We start from the raw sequence: 27,908 nt of genomic DNA, 5'->3' as shown, positions 1-27,908 counted from the left end.
AGGCTGCATAATGGACGCATAGTTTGATAATAAATGTACTTTGAACTTTGACCGTGTGGGCTGATTGTGGAACACGTCTGTGTTGTGACGAAGGAAGTATTAGAGATAGGGTGGATAAATCCCCACGGCTTGACAGGATCTGCCCGGGATGCTGAGGGCTGGGAGGGAGGAGATTGCTGTGTCTCCGATGGAGATCTTTGCATCTTAGTTACCACAGGTGAGGCATGTGGAGATTGGAGAAGAGTTAACACTGCTCCCTTGTTCAAAAAGGGCAGGAGGAATAAGCCAGGAAACTACTAGAGAGCAAGGCTGTCTTGTTGAAGGAAACAATTGAAAGATATTCCAAGGGACAGGATTTATGTTCATTTGGAAAGACAGAGACAGACTAGGATGGTCAACGTGGTTTTGAGCAAGAAAATCCTGTCAGATTGAATTTTTTGAGAGGTAACTAAGAAAAGTGATGACGACAAGGTGGTAAGACATAGTTAACATGGAGTGGTGACACAGATAGACCGGGTGGGTTTGGATCTGAATACTGAGTGATGGAGTTACAGGTAGTGATGTGGCCACGTTTAGTACCGCACACAGCTGTGCTCACCCTGCTAGAGGAGGGTGTCATTAAACTAGCAAGGGTGCAGAGGAGATTGATGGGATTTCTGAGTTTGGGTTGTAAGGAGAGACTGGAACACAGCGTCAGAGGCTGAGGGGTGGCCTTATAGAAAGGTACAAAATCATGAGGGGCATACAAAAGGTGAATGCCAACCCAGGGTAGGGAGTCTAAACAGAGGGCACAGCTTTAAAGTGAGAAAGGACATGTTTGAAAAGGGTCTGAAAGTGTTTCACGCCGAGGGTCTTGAGTATCTGGAATGAGTTGTCAGAGGACCTGAGTACTGTAAAAGACCCTTGGAGAGGAAGCGCTCAGAGTGAAACGGGCCAAATGCAAGTTGGCATTTTGGTCGGCATGGAAGAGTTGTACCCAACGCCTGTTTCTGTGCTCTCTGATCAGTCAGTCAGTCAGGAGAGGAGCCTGTGTGTGCCGTGAACCCCTGCTCCTGCTGGATGTTCTCGGTGGTAGACACGGTGGGTTTGGGAGCTGCCATTGGAGCAGCCTGTCGTTGATTTTGTGGGTGATGCAGACTGCAGCCACACTGCACAGTGGGGAAGCTCGGTGGCTCACTCGACTACTGGATGAACGTCTGACAGTCAGAGGTGGTGAGGCGGTCTGCCTGCGCGAGAGCTGAGATGGAGCCTGACCTCTGGTGGCATTGTCTGCTGTGTGAACCAACCTCACTGATACCTCTCTCTTCCCCCCACTCTCTCTCTCTCTCTCCTCTCTCTCTCTCTCTCTCTCTCTCTCTCTCTCTCTCTCTCTCTCTCTCTCTCTCTCTCTCTCTCTCTCTCTCTCACATTCTCTCACATTCTCTCACATTCTCTCACATTCTCTCCCACTCTCTCCCACTCTCTCCCACTCTCTCCCACTCTCTCATATCCCAGTGCTTGACAAACCCTGGTTGCTGGCTTTCGACGTGGGCGAGAAGAGGATTCTCTGGGAACTGCCGAGTTCATGCCCTGCCCAAGTCCTTGGTTCTCAGGTGCGTTGAGATCCTCTGTCTCCCCTCCTTGTCCATCTCCCTCCTTCCCTCTCTGTCTGCTTCCAGCACTCCCCTGGTCTCTCCAATACATGTCCCTCCATTTCTACCCCCTGTTGTTCCTCCATCCTCTCTCTGCTCCCCACCTATCCTGGTCTCAGCCCCTCTGTGCCCTGTTGCCCCCTTGCCATGACGGCGTAGTGGTTAGCACCATACTTTACAGTGCCGACTGTAAGATCAGGGTTCAGTTCCCACCGCTGCCTATGTGGAGTTTGTACGCTCTCCGTGTGACCACATGGGTTTCCATCGGGTGCCCCCGTTTCCTCCCGCGCTCCAAAGACACGAGGTTAGAGTTAGTAAGCTGTGAACTTGCTATGTTGGCACTGGAAAGATGGTGCCACTTGTGGGCTGCCCCCAGCCCATCCTTGCTGATTGGATTTGATGCATGTTTCCAATACATGTAACACGTAAAGCTTACCCAATCTGGTCTCCTCATCGACCCTACCTGTACCCCGTCCCTCCATTACCCGCCCTCTAAACCTCTTGTCCCCTCTCGATCCCTTCCCGAACCCCTTCTGTCTCCATCTCCCCGCTGTCTCCCTTCTTACTCTCCCCAGTCAGTCCAGTCGAGTGCTAACAGACCTCATGTTCTCCTTTTGTCCCTGCAGCTAACCATTGTTGGATCGAGAGCCTATGATGCCTCATTCTATTCTCAAGATGTGTTCACTTTCAACACCAGTACAACAGTGCTACAAGATTACACCTTCATATGTGCAACTGAATACACCATCACTCTGCAAGCGAACAGCTCGGTGGGCTTGGGGAATAAATTAGAAGAGAAAAGGAAAACTGCAGCAAAAGGTCAGACTGTATTCATGTTTCCCTATCCTAGAACACTCATGGTGTCCATGGTTACCTATCCCAGAACACTCATGTTGCCCATGGTTACCTATCCCAGAACACTCACGTTGCCCATGGTTCCCTATCCCAGAACACTCACGGTCTCCATGGTTCCCTATCCCAGAACACTCACGGTGTCCATGGTTCCCTATCCCAGAACACTCACGGTGTCCATGGTTACCTATCCCAGAACACTCATGGTCTCCATGGTTCCCTATCCCAGAACACTCACGGTGTCCATGGTTCCCTATCCCAGAACACTCACGGTGTCCATGGTTACCAATCCCAGAACACTCACGGTGTCCATGGTTACCTATCCCAGAACACTCACGGTGTCCATGGTTACCTATCCCAGAACACTCACGGTCTCCTTGGTTAACTATCCCAGAACACTCACGGTGACCATGGTTACCTATCCCAGAACACTCACGGTGGCCATGATTACCTATCCCAGAACACTCACGGTCTCCATGATTACCTATCCCAGAACACTCATGTTACCCATGGTTACCTATCCCAGAACCCACGTTGCCCATGGTTACCTATCCCAGAACACTCACGGTGCGTACGGTTACCTATCCCAGAACCCACGTTGCCCATGGTTACCTATCCCAGAACACTCACATTATCATGCGTAGTATTTAGATTTTCAGAAGGCCTTTGACAAGACATCACACGTAAAGTTGTTTAACAATCTACGAGTCTATGGTATTACAGGAAAAATTCCAGCATGGATAAAGCAGTGGCTGATTGGCAGGAGGGTAAAGAGTGGGAATAAAGGGAACCTTTCTAGTTGGCTTATGGTGACTAGTGATGTTCACAGGAGTCTGTGTTGGGACCAATTCTTTTTACATTATATGTCAATGATTCGGATGACAGAATTGATGGCTTTGTGGCCAAGTTTGCGGATGATACGAAGATAGGTGGAGGGGCAGGTAGTGATGAGGAAACAGAGTGAGTGGGGATCTCATTGAAACCTGTCGAATGTGGAAATGACCAGATCGAGTGGATCGGGAGAGGATGTTTCCAGCAGTGGGGGAGTGTAACTTACTGCCATGAGAGGCTGTGGAGGCCAGGTCACTGGATGTATTTAAGACAGAGATCGATCGATCGATTCTTGGTAAGTCAAGATTTGAAAGGTTAGGAGAAGACGGCAGGAGATTGGGGTTGAGGGGGAAGTGGATCAGCCATGATGAAGTGGGAGAGGAGATTCAATGGGCTGAATCTGAATCCTGTGCCTGATGGTGTTATGGTCTTTGGACTGTGGGAGGAAACCAGAGCCCGTCAGGAAAGCCATGTGCACAGGGAAGAGTATAGAAACTTTGTTACAGATAGAGATGGAACTGAACTCCAACGCCTGACAGCCGAGATCTCAGTGTTCTGCTAATCATTACGTTCCCGTCACGTTTATCCAACTTGAGCTAAGGTACCGCAATTGTTTTCCTGCCATCATCTGGCACCTCGGCTGTGATTTGAAACTTGTGTCTCTGTCTGAGCAAACCCTTCCCTTTTCAACACACGGCAACCTGGGTACATCAGGCCCTGGGGATTTATCTGATTTATGCCCCATCAGAGACCTAATGTCTCCTCCTTTTAATGATGAGAAGGTCTTGTGTTGAAAATCAACAGGCAACGTGAAATGGTGGTTAGTGAAGAGCTGGTTCGGGCAGTTTGTTTGTCTTGGTTCAGTGCCCGGCACGTTAACCACAATCTTTTCCTGCAGAACCGCTTGCTCCCGAAATTCAGAGTTATGTTTCAGAGATCACTGGCTTGACGGCTCGTATCCAGTTCACACACAATCGCACAGAATGCACGGCAGTATCGTGAGTATCGCTTCTCCCCTTCGTATCCACCCCTCCCCTCCCCTCCACCCCCATGGTCCCTCTTCCCTCCGTAGCCCCGCCCCTCCTGTTCGGTCCCTCCCTCTTCCCCCACGATCCCTCAACCCCACCGAGGACCCTCCTCCTCTCCCACCCACTTTCCCCCATGGTCTCTCCCCCTGCATTCCCTCTGAAGTCCCTCCCCTTTCACTCCGTCCCCCCCTCTCTATCCCCCCACTCTCTCCATCTCCCGCCCTCTCTCTCTGTCTCCCCCCACTCTCTCCGTCTCCCCCACTCTCTGTCTCCCCCCACTCTCCCCATCCCCCTCACTCTCCCCGTCCCCCACTCTCCCTGTCTCCCCCCCACTCTCTCCATCTCCCCCCACTCTCCCCATCCCCCCCACTCTCCCCGTCCCCCACTCTCTCCGTCTCCCCCACTCTCTCCATCTCCCCCACTCTCCCCCATCCCCCCCACTCTCCCCGTCTCCCCCCACTCTCTCCGTCTCCCCCCACTCTCCCCCGTCTCCCCCCCACTCTCTCCGTCTCCCCCCACTCTCTCCGTCTCCCCCCACTCTCCCTGTCTCCCCCCACTCTCTCCGTCTCCCCCACTCTCTCCATCTCCCCCACTCTCCCCATCCCCCCACTCTCCCTGTCTCCCCCCACTCTCTCCATCTCCCCCCACTCTCCCCGTCTCCCCCCCCACTCTCCCCGTCTCCCCCCCCACTCTCCCTGTCTCCCCCCCACTCTCTCCGTCTCCCCCCACTCTCCCTGTCTCCCCCCCACTCTCTCCGTCTCCCCCCCACTCTCTCCATCTCCTCCCACTCTCCCCATCCCCCCACTCTCCCCATCCCCCCACTCTCTCCATCTCCCCCCACTCTCCCCATCCCCCCACTCTCTCCATCTCCCCCCCACTCTCCCTGTCTCCCCCCACTCTCTCCATCTCCCCCCACTCTCCCCATCTCCCCCCACTCTCCCCATCCCCCCACTCTCTCCATCTCCCCCCACTCTCCCCATCCCCCACTCTCTCCGTCTCTCCCCACTCTCCCTGTCTCCCCCCCACTCTCTCCGTCTCCCCCCACTCTCTCCATCTCCTCCCACTCCCTCCCCATCCCCCCACTCTCCCCATCCCCCCACTCTCTCCATCTCCCCCCACTCTCCCCATCCCCCCCACTCTCTCCATCTCCCCCCCACTCTCCCTGTCTCCCCCCACTCTCTCCATCTCCCCCCACTCTCCCCATCTCCCCCCACTCTCCCCATCCCCCCCACTCTCTCCATCTCCCCCCACTCTCCCCATCCCCCCACTCTCTCCATCTCCCCCCCACTCTCCCTGTCTCCCCCCACTCTCTCCATCTCCCCCACTCTCTCCATCTCCCCCACTCTCCCCATCTCCCCCCACTCTCCCTGTCTCCCCCCCCACTCTCCCTGTCTCCCCCTCACTTTCTCCGTCCCCCCCCCCACTCTCTGCCCCCCCAACTGACACTCCCTCTGTTGTCACCGGTGCAGATCTTACGAGGTGATTGTTTTGTTGACAAGTGGTCGTTCACTCTCACATTCAGAACGGGAAGGGTTGTGTCAGAATAAGCATCTGCTTCCATTCCAAGTGAAGCATCCCTTCAACGACTACATCAGTCTGCGCATTCCCGCTGCCAACGTCTCTGGAACAATGACATTGACCATTGGGGATGATCAGACCATTGGAAACTTCCAGAACAGACGTCTGGAGCTTGACAAGGAATATACAGTCACGTTGCGAGTCGTCAGTGCGTGGATTCCGGTGAGTGGGCGTCACCTGCAGCCATCTTGTGCGCTGGTGACTCTTGTATCCAGGAGTACTGGTCATCTGAGGTCAGTGGGCATCAGTGCCCGGACTCACACCTTGCACAAGGGAGGTGGGCGTGGGTCCTGTGTCCAACCGTCCCCAGCTGCTACATCAATGACCTCCCCTCCCCTCCCCTCCATCAGTACCGGGATGGTGACTGATGATGGCACCCGCGTTCCCATCCATCAGAACCCCTCAGCAGATGAATCCCCGGTGACTGGCGACAACACAGGCACGAGCAGGTACGAGACAGGTGTGTTCCATCTCCAACAGGACCGCGTCCGACCTCCTTTCCTGGACAGAGAGCAGCATTACCAGCTCTGTCGATCAGCATCCACCATTGAGCAGAAGGTCCAAGAATCTGCCTGAGAGATACTGGAGACAGGGATCCTGCAGGAAATGATCCCTCCCCTGACACGGCGTCACCCACCGCCATCCCATACCGGATTAGTGCAGCCCCAACAACCCTCAAAGCACTCAGCAGCATCGAGGAGAGGGCAGGAGGGTTTTGTTGTTTGTTTAAGCCCAGGGATGAGGGCTTTGTAGCTCTGGGTTTTTACGGGATGAGGTTGCTAGCCCCACGCCCAACCCTCCTCCTTTCACAGCCGGGCTTGGGACCGTCCCTGGCGGAGTTATAAATAGGAGTGGTAATGTCAGAATCCGAGTGAGGAGCGGCTGTTGGACACTCCGTCCCTCAGACCACGCCGTCTATTTGGCTGCTGTGAATGTAGCCTCAACTCCACAATCCTGTCCACTCTGGATGATAGGAAAATGGAGACCACGTAGGAGGAAAGGGTTACATTGATCTTAGAGCAGGTAAAAAGGTCAGCACGACATTGTGGGCCGAAGGGCCTGTACTGTGCTGTAATGTTGTCTGTTCTAAAGCAGCACCGTCACCCCTCATTTAACCACTTGTGCTTAAAGATGTCAAGGTCACAGCTTAAGCTGCACTTAGAGCCAAAGACCCAGTGTCCATCGGTGACTTACTGTAAACCTGATTCCGGCTTCTGTAAATACGCACAAGGGCTCCCGGTCTCTGTGTCTCAGACTCTACAATCCCTCACCATTTAGATTAACTGCTTCTTTATGTTTCCTGACAATACGGGCGATTTTACACAGAAACGGGAAACCTGCAGCACAATACAGGCCCTTTGGCCCACAAAGCTGTGCCAAACATGCCCTGACCTTAGAAATAACCGAGGGTTACCCATAGCCGTACACTTTTCTAAGCTCCATGTATTCCATGCTCTAAGCTCCAGATTTTATATTTGAACATCTCGACCAGTAGGGAAGGAGGTACAGGAGCCTGAAGGTGCTCAGTCAATGTTTCCAGAACAGCTTCTCCCTGTCTGCCATCAGATTTCTGAACGTTATTTCTCTTTCACTATATTTATTTGTTTATTCAATCGTTTATTTATTTAGAGATGCAACATTGAACAGCCCCTTCCAGCCCTTCAAAACGTGCTGCCCAGCAACCCACCAGTTAACCCTCTCCGAATCACAGGTCAATTTGCAACGACCAATCAACCTCTAACCAGTCTGTCTTCAGCCTGTGAGAGGAAACCCACACAGTCACAGGGAGAATGTACAGACTTGCTTACAGAGTTTGCCAGAATTGTACCGAACGCCACTGCCCCAATCCGTAATAACGTCACGCTGACTGCTGTGCCGAATTACCGGAATTGTACCGAACGCCACTGTCCCGATCCGTAATAACGTCACACTGACTGCTGTGCCGAATTACCGGAATTGTACCGAACGCCACTGTCCCAATCCGTAATAACGTCACGCTGACTGCTGTGCCGAATTACCGGATTTGTACCGAACGCAACGCCACTGTCCCGATCCGTGATAACGTCACGCTGACTGCTGTGCCGAATTACCAGAATTGTACCGAACGCCACTGTCCCGATCCGTGATAACGTCACGCTGACTGCTGTGCCGAATTACCGGAATTGTACCGAACGCCACTGTCCCGATCCGTAATAACGTCACGCTGACAGCTGTGCCGAATTACCGGAATTGTACCGAACGCCACTGTCCTGATCCGTGATAACGTCACGCTGACTGCTGTGCCGAATTACCGGAATTGTACCGAACGCCACTGTCCCGATCCGTAATAACGTCACGCTGACAGCTGTGCTGAATTACCGGAATTGTACCGAACGCCACTGTCCCGATCCGTGATAACGTCACGCTGACTGCTGTGCCGAATTACCGGAATTGTACCGAACGCCACTGTCCCGATCCGTGATAACGTCACGCTGACTGCTGTGCCGAATTACCGGAATTGTACCGAACGCCACTGTCCCGATCCGTGATAACGTCACGCTGACTGCTGTGCCGAATTACCGGAATTGTACCGAACGCCACTGTCCCGATCCGTGATAACGTCACGCTGACTGCTGTGCCGAATTACCGGAATTGTACCGAACGCCACTGTCCCGATCCGTAATAACGTCACACTGACTGGAAGCCGTTGTTCACGATGCTGTCGGGTGACATTTGATAAATTACTCCATTTAAGTCTCTTCAGGACCCCTTGGCTCCAAACCTCATGACAGCAGTTCAAACGCAGACCCAGGGGGTGATGTAGACCGGGCTGGGAGGGGTCTGTCTGTCATGTGTGACTCTGTCCTTGGTAACTTGTGTGGTTTGAGTGTAATGGTAATGGTCACAGTGGGTTTGGAGAGGACAGACTCACACACAGGATAGAGTGTGTCAGAGGGTCAGAGTTCCTCCACTGAGGGACGTTAGCGGCCATTTGAGGGTTTACTACAACCCAGCAGTTTCACAGACACTGTCACTGTGATCGACCTTTGTCCCAGATTCACTTCATTCGCCGAGCTGAAATTCCTCGGTGGGAGTTGAACCCTTGTTTCCTGCTCACTGACCTGGGTTCTGGGCTTATCGCAGAGTAACGCAGCCTCATTGGCTGAGCAAACACATCTGAATGGAAAAGCTTCGATCACTAACAGCCGCTGTTAATTCTCTTTGCAGGAAGTGAGGTCTGTGTGTGCCTATTATGAACCGTTCTATGGTGAGTTCAAACCCTGACTGCTGTCACCCTGTTACTGTCCCCAGCAGACAGCCCAGCGCGGGATTGTTTAAAGCGGGCAGTGGTTAATACAATATCAAACCTGAGAGGGAGCAGAAAGCTCTGTTATATCCAGGATAGCTGGCACAGATGAGAGCAGAGGTTAGTGATGCTGACAGTGTGGAATCAGGCATGAGGCTGTACTGACTGGAGTTTAGAAGGATGAGGGTTCTCATTGAAACCTATCGAATATTGAAATGCTTGATGGAGAGGATGTTTCCAGTAGTTGGTGAGTCTAGGCGTCTAGGTCCAGAGGACACAGCTTCAGAATAGAGGGACGTACATTTAGAACGGAGATGAGGAATTACTTTAGCTAGAGGGTGCTGATTCTGTGAAATTCATTTCCACAGACACCATGAGGGACAAGTCATTGGGTAAATTTACAGTGCAGGTTGATAAATTCTTGATTAATTGGAGCATGTATGGTTATGGGGAGAAGGCAGGAGAATGGGGTTGAGACGGATAATAAATCAGCCATGATAGAATGGTGGAGCAGAATCAGTGGGCCAAACGGCCGAATTCTGCTCCTATGTCTTATGGACTTATGGTTAAATCAGCCATGATGGAATGGCGAAACAGTCTTGATGGGCCGAATGGCCTAATTCTGCTCCTCTGTCTCATGGACTTATGGAAACAAGACCACGGAGGTGGGTGGGGGCTGGGAGGAAGTGTCTTTAGTGGTCCCGACTTTACAAATTTTACACATCGGAGTAATCTTCCTCCACACGATTACAGGGAATATCGAGGGGGGGAAATCAGCAACTGAATGAGATGTGGGTCTAAATGAAAGTCAAGGTCCTTCATCTGGAATATTTCCCTCTACAGATGCTCTCTGACCCGGAGAGCCCCCAACATCTCTAAAGTGATGTTGTCTGGTGTCCCTGACAATGACAACTGCAGCTCCTAACAAACTGCATTAGGGAACTGGAGCAGAAGCTGGATGACCTCCTGATCATTCGGGAGAATGAGGAGTTTATAGATAGTTTCAGGGAGGTAGTTACACCAAAGGGGCAGCGCACAGGTTATTGGGTTACCCTCAGGTGAGGGAAGGGGAAAGGGCAGGTAGAGCAGGGCTCCCCTGTGGCCATTCCCCTGAACAACAAGTATACCGATTTGGATGCTGTTGGGGGAGATGACTTACCTGGGACAAGCTGCGGCAGCTGGATCTCTGGCACTGAGTCTGGTTCTGCAGTGCAGAAGGGAGGGGGAAGAAGAGGAGAGTGGTAGTGATAAGGGACTCCATAGTCGGGTACAGACAGGAGATTCTATGGTCGTGACAGAGACTCCCAGATGGTTTGTTGCCTCCCGGGTGCCAGGGTCAGGGATGTCTCTGATCGCGTGCACGGCATTCTGAAATGGGAGGGTGATCAGCCAGATGTCATGGTACACATCGGTACCAATGACGTAGGAATAAAGAGTGAGGAGGTCCTGAAGATTGAGTACAGAGAGCTTGGTAGGAAGTTAAAAAGCAGGACCTCGAGGGTAGTAATCTCAGGATTGCTACCTGTGCCACGTGCCAGTGAGGGTAAGAATAGGATGCTCTGGAAGATGAACATGTGGCTGAGGAACTGGTGTAGGGGGCAGGGTTTCAGATTTCAGGATCATTGGGACCTCTTCTGGGGCAAGTGGGACCCGTACAAGAGAGACGGGTTACACCTGAACTACAAGGGGACCAATATCCTTGCAGGGAGGTTTGCTGGTGTTGTTGGGGAGGGTTTAAACTAGAATTGCAGGGGGATGGGAACCAGAGTGACAGAGTAGATATTGGAGCGGGGGTGAAAATAAATGATAAAGTTTCATGCAAAGTCAGAAATAGAAGGGTTATGTGTGGTGGTAATAATTTTCTGAGGTGAGTCTATTTCAATGTGAGGAGTATTGTGGGGAAGGCAGACGAGCTGAGGGCCTGGATTGACACAGGGAATTATGACATTATAGCCATTACTGAAACTTGGCTACAGGAGGGGCAGGACTGGCAGCTTAATGTTCCAGGGTTCCGATGTTTCAGACGTGATAGAGGCAGAGGGATGAAGGGTGGGGGGGTGGCATTGCTAGTCAGGGAAAATATTACAGCAGTGCTCAGGCAGGACAGATTAGAGGGCTTGTCTACCGAGGCCATATGGGTGGAGCTGAGAAACAGGAAAGGTATGACCACATTAATGGGGTTGTATTATAGACCACCCAATAGTCAGTGAGAATTGGAGGAGCAAATCTGCAGAAAGATAGCAGACAATTGTAGGAAACATAAAGTTGTGATAGTAGGGGATTTTAAATTTCCACATATTGATTGGGACTCCCATACTGTTAAATGTCTAGATGGGTTAGAGTTTGTAAAATGTGTTCAGGAAAGTTTTCTGAGGGAATTCCCTTCTCACAATTCCTCCGTCTCCGCCGCATCTGCTCTCAGGATGAGGCTTTTCATTCCAGGACAAAGGAGATGTCTTCCTTTTTTAAACAAAGGGGCTTCCCTTCGTCCACCATCAACTCTGCTCTCAAATGCATCTCTCCCATTTCCCACACATCTGCCCTCACCCCATCCGCCCGCCACCCCACTCGGAATAGGGTTCCCCTTGTCCTTACCTACCACCCCACCAGCCTCCAGGACCAACATATAATTCTCCATAACTTCCGCCACCTCCAACGGGATCCCACTACCAAGCACATCTTTCCCTACCCCCCCCCCCCTTTCTGCTTTCTGCAGGGATCGCTCCCTACGCGACTCCCTTGTCCATTTGTCCCCTCCATCCCTTCCCACCGATCTCCCTCCTGGCACTTATCCTTGTAAGCGGAACAAGTGCTACACCTGCCCTTACACTTCCTCCCTCACCACCATTCAGGGCCTCAGACAGTCCTTCCAGGTGAGGCGACACTTCACCTGTGAGTTGGCTGGTGTGGTATACTACGTCCGGTGCTCCCAGTGTGTCCTTTTATATATTGGTGAGACCCGACGCAGACTGGGAGACCGTTTCGCTGAACACCTACGCTCGGTCTGCCAGAAAAAGCAGGATCTCCCAGTGGCCACACATTCTAATTCCACGTCCCATTCCCATTCTGATATGTCTATCCATGGCCTCCTCTACTGTCAAAATGAATCCAAAATCAGGTTGGAGGAACAACACCTTATATACCGGCTGGGTAGCCTCCAACCTGATGGCATGAACATTGACTTCTCTAACTTCCATTAATGCCCCTCCTCCCCTCCTTACCCCCCACCCCCCCATCCCTGACATATTTAGTTGTTTGCCTATTCTCCATCTCCCTCTGGTACTTCTCCCCCGCTTTCTTTCTCCTGAGGCCTCACGTCCCATGATCCTTTCCCTTCTCCAGCTCGGTATCACTTTCACCAATCAACTTTCCAGCTCTTAGCTTCATCCCACCCCCTCCGGTCTTCTCCTATCATTTTGCATTTCCCCCTCCCCCCACTACTTTCAAATCTCTTAGTATCTTTCCTTTCAGTTAGTCCAGACGAAAGGTCTCAGCCCGAAACGTCGACAGCGCTTCTCCCTATAGATGCTGCCCAGCCTGCTGAATGACAGATTCACTGACCCTGACAACTCCCAACATCTCTACAGATGCTGTCTGACCCTGAGATCCCCACACCATCGCTACAGATCCTGTCTGACCCTGAGAATCCCCACCATCTCTACAGATACTGTCTGACCCTGAGAACCCCCACCATCTCTACAGATCCTGTCTGACCCTGAGATCCCCCAACATCTCTACAGATACTGTCTGACCCTGAGATCCCCCACCATCTCTACAGATACTGTCTGACCCTGAGATCCCCCACCATCTCTACAGATACTGTCTAACCCTGAGAACCCCCACCATCTCTACAGATACTGTCTGACCCTGAGAGCCCCCACCATCTCTACAGATACTGTCTGACCCTGAGATCCCCCACCATCTCTACAGATACTGTCTGACCCTGAGATCCCCCACCATCTCTACAGATACTGTCTGACCCTGAGATCCCCCAACATCTCTACAGATACTGTCTGACCCTGAGATCCCCCACCATCTCTACAGATACTGTCTGACCCTGAGATCCCCCACCATCTCTACAGATACTGTCTGACCCTGAGATCCCCCACCATCTCTACAGATACTGTCTGACCCTGAGATCCCCCACCATCTCTACAGATACTGTCTGACCCTGAGATCCCCCACCATCTCTACAGATACTGTCTGACCCTGAGATCCCCCACCATCTCTACAGATACTGTCTGACCCTGAGAACCCCCACCATCTCTACAGATACTGTCTGACCCTGAGAGCCCCCACCATCTCTACAGATACTGTCTGACCCTGAGATCCCCCACCATCTCTACAGATACTGTCTGACCCTGAGATCCCCCACCATCTCTACAGATACTGTCTGATCCTGAGATCCCCCAACATCTCTACAGATACTGTCTGACCCTGAGATCCCCCACCATCTCTACAGATACTGTCTGACCCTGAGATCCCCCACCATCTCTACAGATACTGTCTAACCCTGAGAACCCCCACCATCTCTACAGATACTGTCTGACCCTGAGAGCCCCCACCATCTCTACAGATACTGTCTGACCCTGAGATCCCCCCACCATCTCTACAGATACTGTCTGACCCTGAGATCCCCCACCATCTCTACAGATACTGTCTGACCTTGAGATCCCCCCACCATCTCTACAGATCCTGTCAGACCCTGAGATCCCCCACCATCTCTACAGATACTGTCTGACCATGAGATCCCCCCACCATCTCTACAGATACTGTCTGACCCTGAGATCCCCCACCATCTCTACAGTTACTGTCTGACCCTGAGATCCCCCACCATCTCTACAGACCCTGTCTGACCCTGAGATCCCCCAGCATCTCTACAGATACTGTCTGACCCTGAGATCCCCCACCATCTCTACAAATACTGTCTGACCCTGAGATCCCCCACCATCTCTGCAGATACTGTCTGACCCTGAGATACCCCAACATCTCTACAGATACCGTCTGACCCTGAGATCCCCCACCATCTCTACAGATACCGTCTGACCCTGAGATCCCCCACCACCTCTACAGATACTGTCTGACCATGAGATCCCCCCACCATCTCTACAGATACTGTCTGACCCTGAGATCCCCCACCATCTCTACAGTTACTGTCTGACCCTGAGATCCCCCACCATCTCTACAGATCCTGTCTGACCCTGAGATCCACCACCATCTCTACAGATCCTGTCTGACCCTGAGATCCCCCACCATCTCTACAGATACTGTCTGACCCTGAGATCCCCCACCATCTCTACAGATACTGTCTGACCCTGAGATACCCCCCATCTCTGCAGATACTGTCTGACCCTGAGATACCCCAACATCACTGCAGATACTGTCTGACCCTGAGATACCCCAACATCTCTACAGATACTGTCTGACCCTGAGATACCCCAACATCTCTACAGATACTGTCTGACCCTGAGATACCCCAACATCTCTACAGATACTGTCTGACCCTGAGATACCCCAACATCTCTACAGATACTGTCTGACCCTGAGATTCCCCCCCCAACATCTCTACAGATCCAGTCTGACCCTGAGATCCCCCCCACCATCTCTACAGATCCTGTCTGACCCTGAGATCCCCCTAGATCTCTACAGATCCTGTCTGACCCTGAGATCCCCCACCATCTCTACAGATCCTGTCTGACCCTGAGATACCCCACCATCTCTACAGATCCTGTCTGACCCTGAGATCCCCCACCATCTCTACAGATCCTGTCTGACCCTGAGATCCCCCACCATCTCTACAGATACTGTCTGACCCTGAGATCCCCCACCATCTCTACAGATACTGTCTGACCCTGAGATCCCCCAACATCTCTGCAGATACTGTCTGACCCTGAGATCCCCCAACATCTCTGCAGATACTGTCTGACCCTGAGATCCCCCAACATCTCTGCAGATACTGTCTGACCCTGAGATCCCCCAACATCTCTGCAGATACTGTCTGACCCTGAGATCCCCCCCAACATCTCTACAGATCCTGTCTGACCCTGAGATCCCCCCTAGATCTCTACAGATCCTGTCTGACCCTGAGATCCCCCACCATCTCTACAGATCCTGTCTGACCCTGAGATCCCCCACCATCTCTACAGATCCTGTCTGACCCTGAGATCCCCCATCATCTCTACAGATCCTGTCTGACCCTGAGATCCCCCACCATCTCTACAGATCCTGTCTGACCCTGAGATCCCCCACCATCTCTACAGATCCTGTCTGATCCTGAGATCCCCCCACCATCTCTACAGATACTGTCTGAACCTGAGATCCCCCACCATCTCTACAGATACCGTCTGACCCTGAGATCCCCCACCATCTCTACAGATACCGTCTGACCCTGAGATCCCGCACCATCTCTACAGATACTGTCTGACCCTGAGATCCCCCACCAACTCTACAGAAACTGTCTGACCCTGAGATCCCCCAACATCTCTACAGATACTGTCTGACCCTGAGATCCCCCAACATCTCTACAGATACTGTCTGACCCTGAGATCCCCCAACATCTCTACAGATACTGTCTGACCCTGAGATCCCCCAACATCTCTACAGATACTGTCTGACCCTGAGATCCCCCAACATCTCTACAGATACTGACTGACCCTGAGATCCCCCACCATCTCTACAGATACTGTCTGACCCTGAGATCCCCCACCATCTCTACAGATACTATCTGACCTTGAGATCCCCCCACCATCTCTATAGATACTGTCTGACCCTGAGATCCCCCACCATCTCTACAGATCCTGTCTGACCCTGAGATCCCCCACCATCTCTACAGATCCTGTCTGATCCTGAGATCCCCCACCATCTCTACAGATACTGTCTGACCCTGAGATCACCCACCATCTCTACAGATACTGTCTGACCCTGAGATCACCCACCATCTCTACAGATACTGTCTGACCCTGAGATCACCCAACATCTCTATAGAAACTGTCTGACCCTGAGATCCCCCAACATCTCCACAGATCCTGTCTGACCCTGAGATCCCCCAACATCTCCACAGATCCTGTCTGACCCTGAGATCCCCCAACATCTCTACAGATACTGTCTGACCCTGAGATCCCCCAACATCTCTACAGATACTGTCTGACCCTGAGATCCCCCAACATCTCTACAGATACTGTCTGACCCTGAGATCCCCCAACATCTCTACAGATACTGTCTGACCCTGAGATCCCCCACCATCTCTACAGATACTGTCTGACCCTGAGATCCCCCACCATCTCTACAGATACTGTCTGACCCTGAGATCCCCCACCAACTCTACAGAAACTGTCTGACCCTGAGATCCCCCAACATCTCTACAGATCCTGTCTGACCCTGAGATCCCCCAACATCTCCACAGAAACTGTCTGACCCTGAGATCCCCCAACATCTCCACAGATCCTGTCTGACCCTGAGATCCCCCAACATCTCCGCAGATACTGTCTGACCCTGAGATCCCCCAACATCTCCGCAGATACTGTCTGACCCTGAGATCCCCCAACATCTCCGCAGATACTGTCTGCCCTGAGATCCCCCAACATCTCCGCAGATCCTGTCTGACCCTGAGATCCCCCAACATCTCCGCAGATACTGTCTGCCCTGAGATCCCCCAACATCTCCGCAGATCCTGTCTGACCCTGAGATCCCCCAACATCTCTGCAGATCCTGTCTGACCCTGAGATCCCCCAACATCTCTGCAGATCCTGTCTGACCCTGAGATCCCCCAACATCTCTGCAGATCCTGTCTGACCCTGAGATCCCCCAACATCTCTACAGATCCTGTCTGACCCTGAGATCCCCCAACATCTCTACAGATCCTGTCTGACCCTGAGATCCCCCACCATCTCTACAGATACTGTCTGACCCTGAGATCCCCCAACATCACTACAGATACTGTCTGACCCTGAGATCCCCCAACATCTCTACAGATACTGTCTGACCCTGAGATCCCCCACCATCTCTACAGATACTGTCTGACCCTGAGATCCCCCACCATCTCCGCAGAAACTGTCTGACCCTGAGATCCCCCACCATCTCCACAGAAACTGTCTGACCCTGAGATCCCCCACCATCTCCGCAGATCCTGTCTGACCCTGAGATCCCCCACCATCTCCGCAGATCCTGTCTGACCCTGAGATCCCCCAACATCTCCGCAGATCCTGTCTGACCCTGAGATCCGCCAACATCTCCGCAGATCCTGTCTGACCCTGAGATCCGCCAACATCTCCGCAGATCCTGTCTGACCCTGAGATCCCCCACCATCTCCGCAGATCCAGTCTGACCCTGAGATCCCCCACCATCTCTGCAGATACTGTCTGACCCTGAGATCCCCCACCATCTCTGCAGATACTGTCTGACCCTGAGATCCCCCACCATCTCTGCAGATACTGTCTGACCCTGAGATCCCCCACCATCTCTGCAGATACTGTCTGACCCTGAGATCCCCCACCATCTCTGCAGATACTGTCTGACCCTGAGATCCCAGACCATCTCTACAGAAACTGTCTGACCCTGAGATCCCCCACCATCTCTACAGATACTGTCTGACCCTGAGATCCCCCACCATCTCTACAGAAACTGTCTGACCCTGAGATCCCCCACCAACTCTACAGAAACTGTCTGGCCCTGAGATCCCCCACCATCTCTACAGATACTGTCTGACCCTGAGATCCCCCACCATCTCTACAGAAACTGTCTGACCCTGAGATCCCCCACCATCTCTACAGAAACTGTCTGACCCTGAGATCCCCCACCATCTCTACAGAAACTGTCTGACCCTGAGATCCCCCACCATCTCTACAGATCCTGTCTGACCCTGAGATCACCCACCATCTCTACAGATACTGTCTGACCCTGAGATCACCCACCATCTCTACAGATACTGTCTGACCCTGAGATCACCCAACATCTCTATAGAAACTGTCTGACCCTGAGATCCCCCAACATCTCCGCAGATACTGTCTGCCCTGAGATCCCCCAACATCTCCGCAGATCCTGTCTGACCCTGAGATCCCCCAACATCTCCGCAGATACTGTCTGCCCTGAGATCCCCCAACATCTCCGCAGATCCTGTCTGACCCTGAGATCCCCCAACATCTCTGCAGATCCTGTCTGACCCTGAGATCCCCCAACATCTCTGCAGATCCTGTCTGACCCTGAGATCCCCCAACATCTCTGCAGATCCTGTCTGACCCTGAGATCCCCCAACATCTCTACAGATCCTGTCTGACCCTGAGATCCCCCAACATCTCTACAGATCCTGTCTGACCCTGAGATCCCCCACCATCTCTACAGATACTGTCTGACCCTGAGATCCCCCAACATCTCTACAGATACTGTCTGACCCTGAGATCCCCCAACATCTCTACAGATACTGTCTGACCCTGAGATCCCCCACCATCTCTACAGATACTGTCTGACCCTGAGATCCCCCACCATCTCCGCAGAAACTGTCTGACCCTGAGATCCCCCACCATCTCCACAGAAACTGTCTGACCCTGAGATCCCCCACCATCTCCGCAGATCCTGTCTGACCCTGAGATCCCCCACCATCTCCGCAGATCCTGTCTGACCCTGAGATCCCCCAACATCTCCGCAGATCCTGTCTGACCCTGAGATCCGCCAACATCTCCGCAGATCCTGTCTGACCCTGAGATCCGCCAACATCTCCGCAGATCCTGTCTGACCCTGAGATCCCCCACCATCTCCGCAGATCCAGTCTGACCCTGAGATCCCCCACCATCTCTGCAGATACTGTCTGACCCTGAGATCCCCCACCATCTCTGCAGATACTGTCTGACCATGAGATCCCCCACCATCTCTGCAGATACTGTCTGACCCTGAGATCCCCCACCATCTCTGCAGATACTGTCTGACCCTGAGATCCCCCACCATCTCTGCAGATACTGTCTGACCCTGAGATCCCAGACCATCTCTACAGAAACTGTCTGACCCTGAGATCACCCAACATCTCTATAGAAACTGTCTGACCCTGAGATCCCCCAACATCTCCACAGATCCTGTCTGACCCTTAGATCCCCCAACATCTCCACAGATCCTGTCTGACCCTGAGATCCCCCAACATCTCTACAGATACTGTCTGACCCTGAGATCCCCCAACATCTCTACAGATACTGTCTGACCCTGAGATCCCCCAACATCTCTACAGATACTGTCTGACCCTGAGATCCCCCAACATCTCTACAGATACTGTCTGACCCTGAGATCCCCCAACATCTCTACAGATACTGTCTGACCCTGAGATCCCCCACCATCTCTACAGATACTGTCTGACCCTGAGATCCCCCAACATCTCTACAGATACTGTCTGACCCTGAGATCCCCCAACATCTCCGCAGATACTGTCTGACCCTGCGATCCCCCAACATCTCCGCAGATACTGTCTGACCCTGAGATCCCCCAACAGCTCCGCAGATACTGTCTGACCCTGAGATCCCCCAACAGCTCCGCAGATACTGTCTGACCCTGAGATCCCCCAACATCTCCGCAGATCCTGTCTGACCCTGAGATCCCCCAACATCTCCGCAGATCCTGTCTGACCCTGAGATCGCCCAACATCTCTGCAGATCCTGTCTGACCCTGAGATCCCCCAACATCTCTGCAGATCCTGTCTGACCCTGAGATCCCCCAACATCTCTACAGATCCTGTCTGACCCTGAGATCCCCCAACATCTCTACAGATCCTGTCTGACCCTGAGATCCCCCAACATCTCTACAGATCCTGTCTGACCCTGAGATCCCCCAACATCTCTACAGATACTGTCTGACCCTGAGATCCCCCAACATCTCTACAGAAACTGTCTAACCCTGAGATCCCCCACCATCTCTACGGAAACTGTCTGACCCTGAGATCCCCCACCATCTCTACAGATCCTGTCTGACCCTGAGATCCCCCACCATCTCTACAGATCCTGTCTGACCGTGAGATCCCCCAACATCTCTACAGATCCTGTCTGACCCTGAGATCCCCCACCATCTCTACAGATCCTGTCTGACCCTGAGATCCCCCACCATCTCTACAGATACTGTCTGACCCTGAGATCACCCACCATATCTACAGATACTGTCTGACCCTGAGATCCACCATCTCTACAGATACTGTCTGACCCTGAGATCACCCACCATCTCTACAGATACTGTCTGACCCTGAGATCCCCCAACATCTCTACAGATACTGTCTGACCCTGAGATCCCCCACCATCTCTACAGATACTGTCTGACCCTGAGATCCCCCACCATCTCTACAGAAACTGTCTGACCCTGAGATCCCCCACCATCTCTACAGAAACTGTCTGACCCTGAGATCCCCCACCATCTCTACAGATCCTGTCTGACCCTGAGATCCCCCAACATCTCCATAGAAACTGTCTGACCCTGAGATCCCCCAACATCTCCACAGATCCTGTCTGACCCTGAGATCCCCCAACATCTCTACAGATACTGTCTGACCCTGAGATCCCCCAACATCTCTACAGATACTGTCTGACCCTGAGATCCCCCAACATCTCTACAGATACTGTCTGACCCTGAGATCCCCCACCATCTCTACAGATACTGTCTGACCCTGAGATCCCCCACCAACTCTACAGAAACTGTCTGACCCTGAGATCCCCCACCATCTCTACAGATACTGTCTGACCCTGAGATCCCCCAACATCCCTACAGATACTGTCTGACCCTGAGATCCCCCACCATCTCTACAGATACTGTCTGACCCTGAGATCCCCCAACATCTCTACAGATACTGTCTGACCCTGAGATCCCCCACCATCTCTACAGATACTGACTGACCCTGAGATCCCCCACCATCTCAACAGATACTGTCTGACCCTGAGATCCCCCACCATCTCCGCAGATCCTGTCTGACCCTGAGATCCCCCACCATCTCCGCAGATCCTGTCTGACCCTGAGATCCCCCAACATCTCCGCAGATCCTGTCTGACCCTGAGATCCGCCAACATCTCCGCAGATCCTGTCTGACCCTGAGATCCGCCAACATCTCCGCAGATCCTGTCTGACCCTGAGATCCCCCACCATCTCCGCAGATCCAGTCTGACCCTGAGATCCCCCACCATCTCTGCAGATACTGTCTGACCCTGAGATCCCCCACCATCTCTGCAGATACTGTCTGACCCTGAGATCCCCCACCATCTCTGCAGATACTGTCTGACCCTGAGATCCCCCACCAACTCTACAGAAACTGTCTGGCCCTGAGATCCCCCACCATCTCTACAGATACTGTCTGACCCTGAGATCCCCCACCATCTCTACAGAAACTGTCTGACCCTGAGATCCCCCACCATCTCTACAGAAACTGTCTGACCCTGAGATCCCCCACCATCTCTACAGAAACTGTCTGACCCTGAGATCCCCCACCATCTCTACAGATCCTGTCTGACCCTGAGATCACCCACCATCTCTACAGATACTGTCTGACCCTGAGATCACCCACCATCTCTACAGATACTGTCTGACCCTGAGATCACCCAACATCTCTATAGAAACTGTCTGACCCTGAGATCCCCCAACATCTCCACAGATCCTGTCTGACCCTTAGATCCCCCAACATCTCCACAGATCCTGTCTGACCCTGAGATCCCCCAACATCTCTACAGATACTGTCTGACCCTGAGATCCCCCAACATCTCTACAGATACTGTCTGACCCTGAGATCCCCCAACATCTCTACAGATACTGTCTGACCCGGAGATCCCCCAACATCTCTACAGATACTGTCTGACCCTGAGATCCCCCACCATCTCTACAGATACTGTCTGACCCTGAGATCCCCCACCATCTCTACAGATACTGTCTGACCCTGAGATCCCCCAACATCTCTACAGATACTGTCTGACCCTGAGATCCCCCAACATCTCCACAGATACTGTCTGACCCTGAGATCCCCCAACATCTCCGCAGATACTGTCTGACCCTGAGATCCCCCAACATCTCCGCAGATACTGTCTGACCCTGAGATCCCCCAACAGCTCCGCAGATACTGTCTGACCCTGAGATCCCCCAACAGCTCCGCAGATACTGTCTGACCCTGAGATCCCCCAACATCTCCGCAGATCCTGTCTGACCCTGAGATCCCCCAACATCTCTGCAGATCCTGTCTGACCCTGAGATCCCCCAACATCTCTGCAGATCCTGTCTGACCCTGAGATCCCCCAACATCTCTACAGATCCTGTCTGACCCTGAGATCCCCCAACATCTCTACAGATCCTGTCTGACCCTGAGATCCCCCAACATCTCTACAGATCCTGTCTGACCCTGAGATCCCCCAACATCTCTACAGATACTGTCTGACCCTGAGATCCCCCACCATCTCTACAGAAACTCTCTAACCCTGAGATCCCCCACCATCTCTACGGAAACTGTCTGACCCTGAGATCCCCCACCATCTCTACAGATCCTGTCTGACCCTGAGATCCCCCACCATCTCTACAGATCCTGTCTGACCCTGAGATCCCCCAACATCTCTACAGATCCTGTCTGACCCTGAGATCCCCCACCATCTCTACAGATCCTGTCTGACCCTGAGATCCCCCACCATCTCTACAGATACTGTCTGACCCTGAGATCACCCACCATATCTACAGATACTGTCTGACCCTGAGATCCACCATCTCTACAGATACTGTCTGACCCTGAGATCCCCCAACATCTCTACAGATACTGTCTGACCCTGAGATCCCCCAACATCTCTACAGATACTGTCTGACCCTGAGATCCCCCACCATCTCTACAGAAACTGTCTAACCCTGAGATCCCCCACCATCTCTACGGAAACTGTCTGACCCTGAGATCCCCCACCATCTCTACAGATCCTGTCTGACCCTGAGATCCCCCACCATCTCTACAGATCCTGTCTGACCCTGAGATCCCCCAACATCTCTACAGATCCTGTCTGACCCTGAGATCCCCCACCATCTCTACAGATCCTGTCTGACCCTGAGATCCCCCACCATCTCTACAGATACTGTCTGACCCTGAGATCACCCACCATATCTACAGATACTGTCTGACCCTGAGATCCACCATCTCTACAGATACTGTCTGACCCTGAGATCACCCACCATCTCTACAGATACTGACTGACCCTGAGATCCCCCACCATCTCTACAGATACTGTCTGACCCTGAGATCACCCAACATCTCTATAGAAACTGTCTGACCCTGAGATCCCCCAACATCTCCACAGATCCTGTCTGACCCTTAGATCCCCCAACATCTCCACAGATCCTGTCTGACCCTGAGATCCCCCAACATCTCTACAGATACTGTCTGACCCTGAGATCCCCCAACATCTCTACAGATACTGTCTGACCCTGAGATCCCCCAACATCTCTACAGATACTGTCTGACCCTGAGATCCCCCAACATCTCTACAGATACTGTCTGACCCTGAGATCCCCCAACATCTCTACAGATACTGTCTGACCCTGAGATCCCCCACCATCTCTACAGATACTGTCTGACCCTGAGATCCCCCAACATCTCTACAGATACTGTCTGACCCTGAGATCCCCCAACATCTCCGCAGATACTGTCTGACCCTGCGATCCCCCAACATCTCCGCAGATACTGTCTGACCCTGAGATCCCCCAACAGCTCCGCAGATACTGTCTGACCCTGAGATCCCCCAACAGCTCCGCAGATACTGTCTGACCCTGAGATCCCCCAACATCTCCGCAGATCCTGTCTGACCCTGAGATCCCCCAACATCTCCGCAGATCCTGTCTGACCCTGAGATCGCCCAACATCTCTGCAGATCCTGTCTGACCCTGAGATCCCCCTACATCTCTGCAGATCCTGTCTGACCCTGAGATCCCCCAACATCTCTACAGATCCTGTCTGACCCTGAGATCCCCCAACATCTCTACAGATCCTGTCTGACCCTGAGATCCCCCAACATCTCTACAGATCCTGTCTGACCCTGAGATCCCCCAACATCTCTACAGATACTGTCTGACCCTGAGATCCCCCAACATCTCTACAGAAACTGTCTAACCCTGAGATCCCCCACCATCTCTACGGAAACTGTCTGACCCTGAGATCCCCCACCATCTCTACTGATCCTGTCTGACCCTGAGATCCCCCACCATCTCTACAGATCCTGTCTGACCCTGAGATCCCCCAACATCTCTACAGATCCTGTCTGACCCTGAGATCCCCCACCATCTCTACAGATCCTGTCTGACCCTGAGATCCCCCACCATCTCTACAGATACTGTCTGACCCTGAGATCACCCACCATATCTACAGATACTGTCTGACCCTGAGATCCACCATCTCTACAGATACTGTCTGACCCTGAGATCACCCACCATCTCTACAGATACTGTCTGACCCTGAGATCCCCCAACATCTCTACAGATACTGTCTGACCCTGAGATCCCCCACCATCTCTACAGATACTGTCTGACCCTGAGATCCCCCACCATCTCTACAGAAACTGTCTGACCCTGAGATCCCCCACCATCTCTACAGAAACTGTCTGACCCTGAGATCCCCCACCATCTCTACAGATCCTGTCTGACCCTGAGATCCCCCAACATCTCCATAGAAACTGTCTGACCCTGAGATCCCCCAACATCTCCACAGATCCTGTCTAACCCTGAGATCCCCCAACATCTCTACAGATACTGTCTGACCCTGAGATCCCCCAACATCTCTACAGATACTGTCTGACCCTGAGATCCCCCAACATCTCTACAGATACTGTCTGACCCTGAGATCCCCCACCATCTCTACAGATACTGTCTGACCCTGAGATCCCCCACCAACTCTACAGAAACTGTCTGACCCTGAGATCCCCCACCATCTCTACAGATACTGTCTGACCCTGAGATCCCCCAACATCCCTACAGATACTGTCTGACCCTGAGATCCCCCACCATCTCTACAGATACTGTCTGACCCTGAGATCCCCCAACATCTCTACAGATACTGTCTGACCCTGAGATCCCCCACCATCTCTACAGATACTGACTGACCCTGAGATCCCCCACCATCTCAACAGATACTGTCTGACCCTGAGATCCCCCACCATCTCCGCAGATCCTGTCTGACCCTGAGATCCCCCACCATCTCCGCAGATCCTGTCTGACCCTGAGATCCCCCAACATCTCCGCAGATCCTGTCTGACCCTGAGATCCGCCAACATCTCCGCAGATCCTGTCTGACCCTGAGATCCGCCAACATCTCCGCAGATCCTGTCTGACCCTGAGATCCCCCACCATCTCCGCAGATCCAGTCTGACCCTGAGATCCCCCACCATCTCTGCAGATACTGTCTGACCCTGAGATCCTCCACCATCTCTGCAGATACTGTCTGACCCTGAGATCCCCCACCATCTCTGCAGATACTGTCTGACCCTGAGATCCCCCACCATCTCTGCAGATACTGTCTGACCCTGAGATCCCCCACCAACTCTACAGAAACTGTCTGGCCCTGAGATCCCCCACCATCTCTACAGATACTGTCTGACCCTGAGATCCCCCACCATCTCTACAGAAACTGTCTGACCCTGAGATCCCCCACCATCTCTACAGAAACTGTCTGACCCTGAGATCCCCCACCATCTCTACAGATCCTGTCTGACCCTGAGATCACCCACCATCTCTACAGATACTGTCTGACCCTGAGATCACCCACCATCTCTACAGATACTGTCTGACCCTGAGATCACCCAACATCTCTATAGAAACTGTCTGACCCTGAGATCCCCCAACATCTCCACAGATCCTGTCTGACCCTTAGATCCCCCAACATCTCCACAGATCCTGTCTGACCCTGAGATCCCCCAACATCTCTACAGATACTGTCTGACCCTGAGATCCCCCAACATCTCTACAGATACTGTCTGACCCTGAGATCCCCCAACATCTCTACAGATACTGTCTGACCCGGAGATCCCCCAACATCTCTACAGATACTGTCTGACCCTGAGATCCCCCACCATCTCTACAGATACTGTCTGACCCTGAGATCCCCCACCATCTCTACAGATACTGTCTGACCCTGAGATCCCCCAACATCTCTACAGATACTGTCTGACCCTGAGATCCCCCAACATCTCCACAGATACTGTCTGACCCTGAGATCCCCCAACATCTCCACAGATCCTGTCTGACCCTGAGATCCCCCAACATCTCTACAGATACTGTCTGACCCTGAGATCCCCCAACATCTCTACAGATACTGTCTGACCCTGAGATCCCCCAACATCTCTACAGATACTGTCTGACCCGGAGATCCCCCAACATCTCTACAGATACTGTCTGACCCTGAGATCCCCCACCATCTCTACAGATACTGTCTGACCCTGAGATCCCCCACCATCTCTACAGATACTGTCTGACCCTGAGATCCCCCAACATCTCTACAGATACTGTCTGACCCTGAGATCCCCCAACATCTCCACAGATACTGTCTGACCCTGAGATCCCCCAACATCTCCGCAGATACTGTCTGACCCTGAGATCCCCCAACATCTCCGCAGATACTGTCTGACCCTGAGATCCCCCAACAGCTCCGCAGATACTGTCTGACCCTGAGATCCCCCAACAGCTCCGCAGATACTGTCTGACCCTGAGATCCCCCAACATCTCCGCAGATCCTGTCTGACCCTGAGATCCCCCAACATCTCTGCAGATCCTGTCTGACCCTGAGATCCCCCAACATCTCTGCAGATCCTGTCTGACCCTGAGATCCCCCAACATCTCTACAGATCCTGTCTGACCCTGAGATCCCCCAACATCTCTACAGATCCTGTCTGACCCTGAGATCCCCCAACATCTCTACAGATCCTGTCTGACCCTGAGATCCCCCAACATCTCTACAGATACTGTCTGACCCTGAGATCCCCCACCATCTCTACAGATCCTGTCTGACCCTGAGATCCCCCAACATCTCTACAGATCCTGTCTGACCCTGAGATCCCCCACCATCTCTACAGATCCTGTCTGACCCTGAGATCCCCCACCATCTCTACAGATACTGTCTGACCCTGAGATCACCCACCATATCTACAGATACTGTCTGACCCTGAGATCCACCATCTCTACAGATACTGTCTGACCCTGAGATCCCCCAACATCTCTACAGATACTGTCTGACCCTGAGATCCCCCAACATCTCTACAGATACTGTCTGACCCTGAGATCCCCCACCATCTCTACAGAAACTGTCTAACCCTGAGATCCCCCACCATCTCTACGGAAACTGTCTGACCCTGAGATCCCCCACCATCTCTACAGATCCTGTCTGACCCTGAGATCCCCCACCATCTCTACAGATCCTGTCTGACCCTGAGATCACCCACCATATCTACAGATACTGTCTGACCCTGAGATCCACCATCTCTACAGATACTGTCTGACCCTGAGATCACCCACCATCTCTACAGATACTGACTGACCCTGAGATCCCCCACCATCTCTACAGATACTGTCTGACCCTGAGATCACCCAACATCTCTATAGAAACTGTCTGACCCTGAGATCCCCCAACATCTCCACAGATCCTGTCTGACCCTTAGATCCCCCAACATCTCCACAGATCCTGTCTGACCCTGAGATCCCCCAACATCTCTACAGATACTGTCTGACCCTGAGATCCCCCAACATCTCTAC

The 27,908-nt window shown here is 52.7% G+C and overlaps 2 protein-coding genes across 2 annotated transcripts in view; both read left to right on the top strand.

Annotated features, from left to right (window-relative positions):
- The window catches only part of LOC140728837 (receptor-type tyrosine-protein phosphatase kappa-like), a 740,427-nt gene that overhangs the window by 271,366 nt on the left and 441,153 nt on the right, over window positions 1–27,908 (top strand). The gene's annotated exons all lie outside the window — the stretch shown is intronic.
- Window positions 1–27,908, top strand: part of LOC140728785 (uncharacterized) — a 219,950-nt gene that overhangs the window by 529 nt on the left and 191,513 nt on the right. The window contains exons 2-7 of the mRNA XM_073047742.1: window positions 94–217; window positions 1,495–1,592; window positions 2,258–2,450; window positions 4,213–4,312; window positions 5,812–6,082; window positions 9,128–9,167. Of these exons, the coding sequence (XP_072903843.1) occupies window positions 94–217; window positions 1,495–1,592; window positions 2,258–2,450; window positions 4,213–4,312; window positions 5,812–6,082; window positions 9,128–9,167 (826 nt within the window). The remainder of the gene's footprint in view (window positions 1–93; window positions 218–1,494; window positions 1,593–2,257; window positions 2,451–4,212; window positions 4,313–5,811; window positions 6,083–9,127; window positions 9,168–27,908) is intronic.

Source organism: Hemitrygon akajei, chromosome 6 (assembly GCF_048418815.1).
Source record: "Hemitrygon akajei chromosome 6, sHemAka1.3, whole genome shotgun sequence".
In the NCBI taxonomy this organism is placed as follows: Eukaryota; Metazoa; Chordata; class Chondrichthyes; order Myliobatiformes; family Dasyatidae; genus Hemitrygon; species Hemitrygon akajei.
Note: the sequence above shows the minus strand (reverse complement) of the source record. Positions and strands in the feature narration are given on the sequence as shown.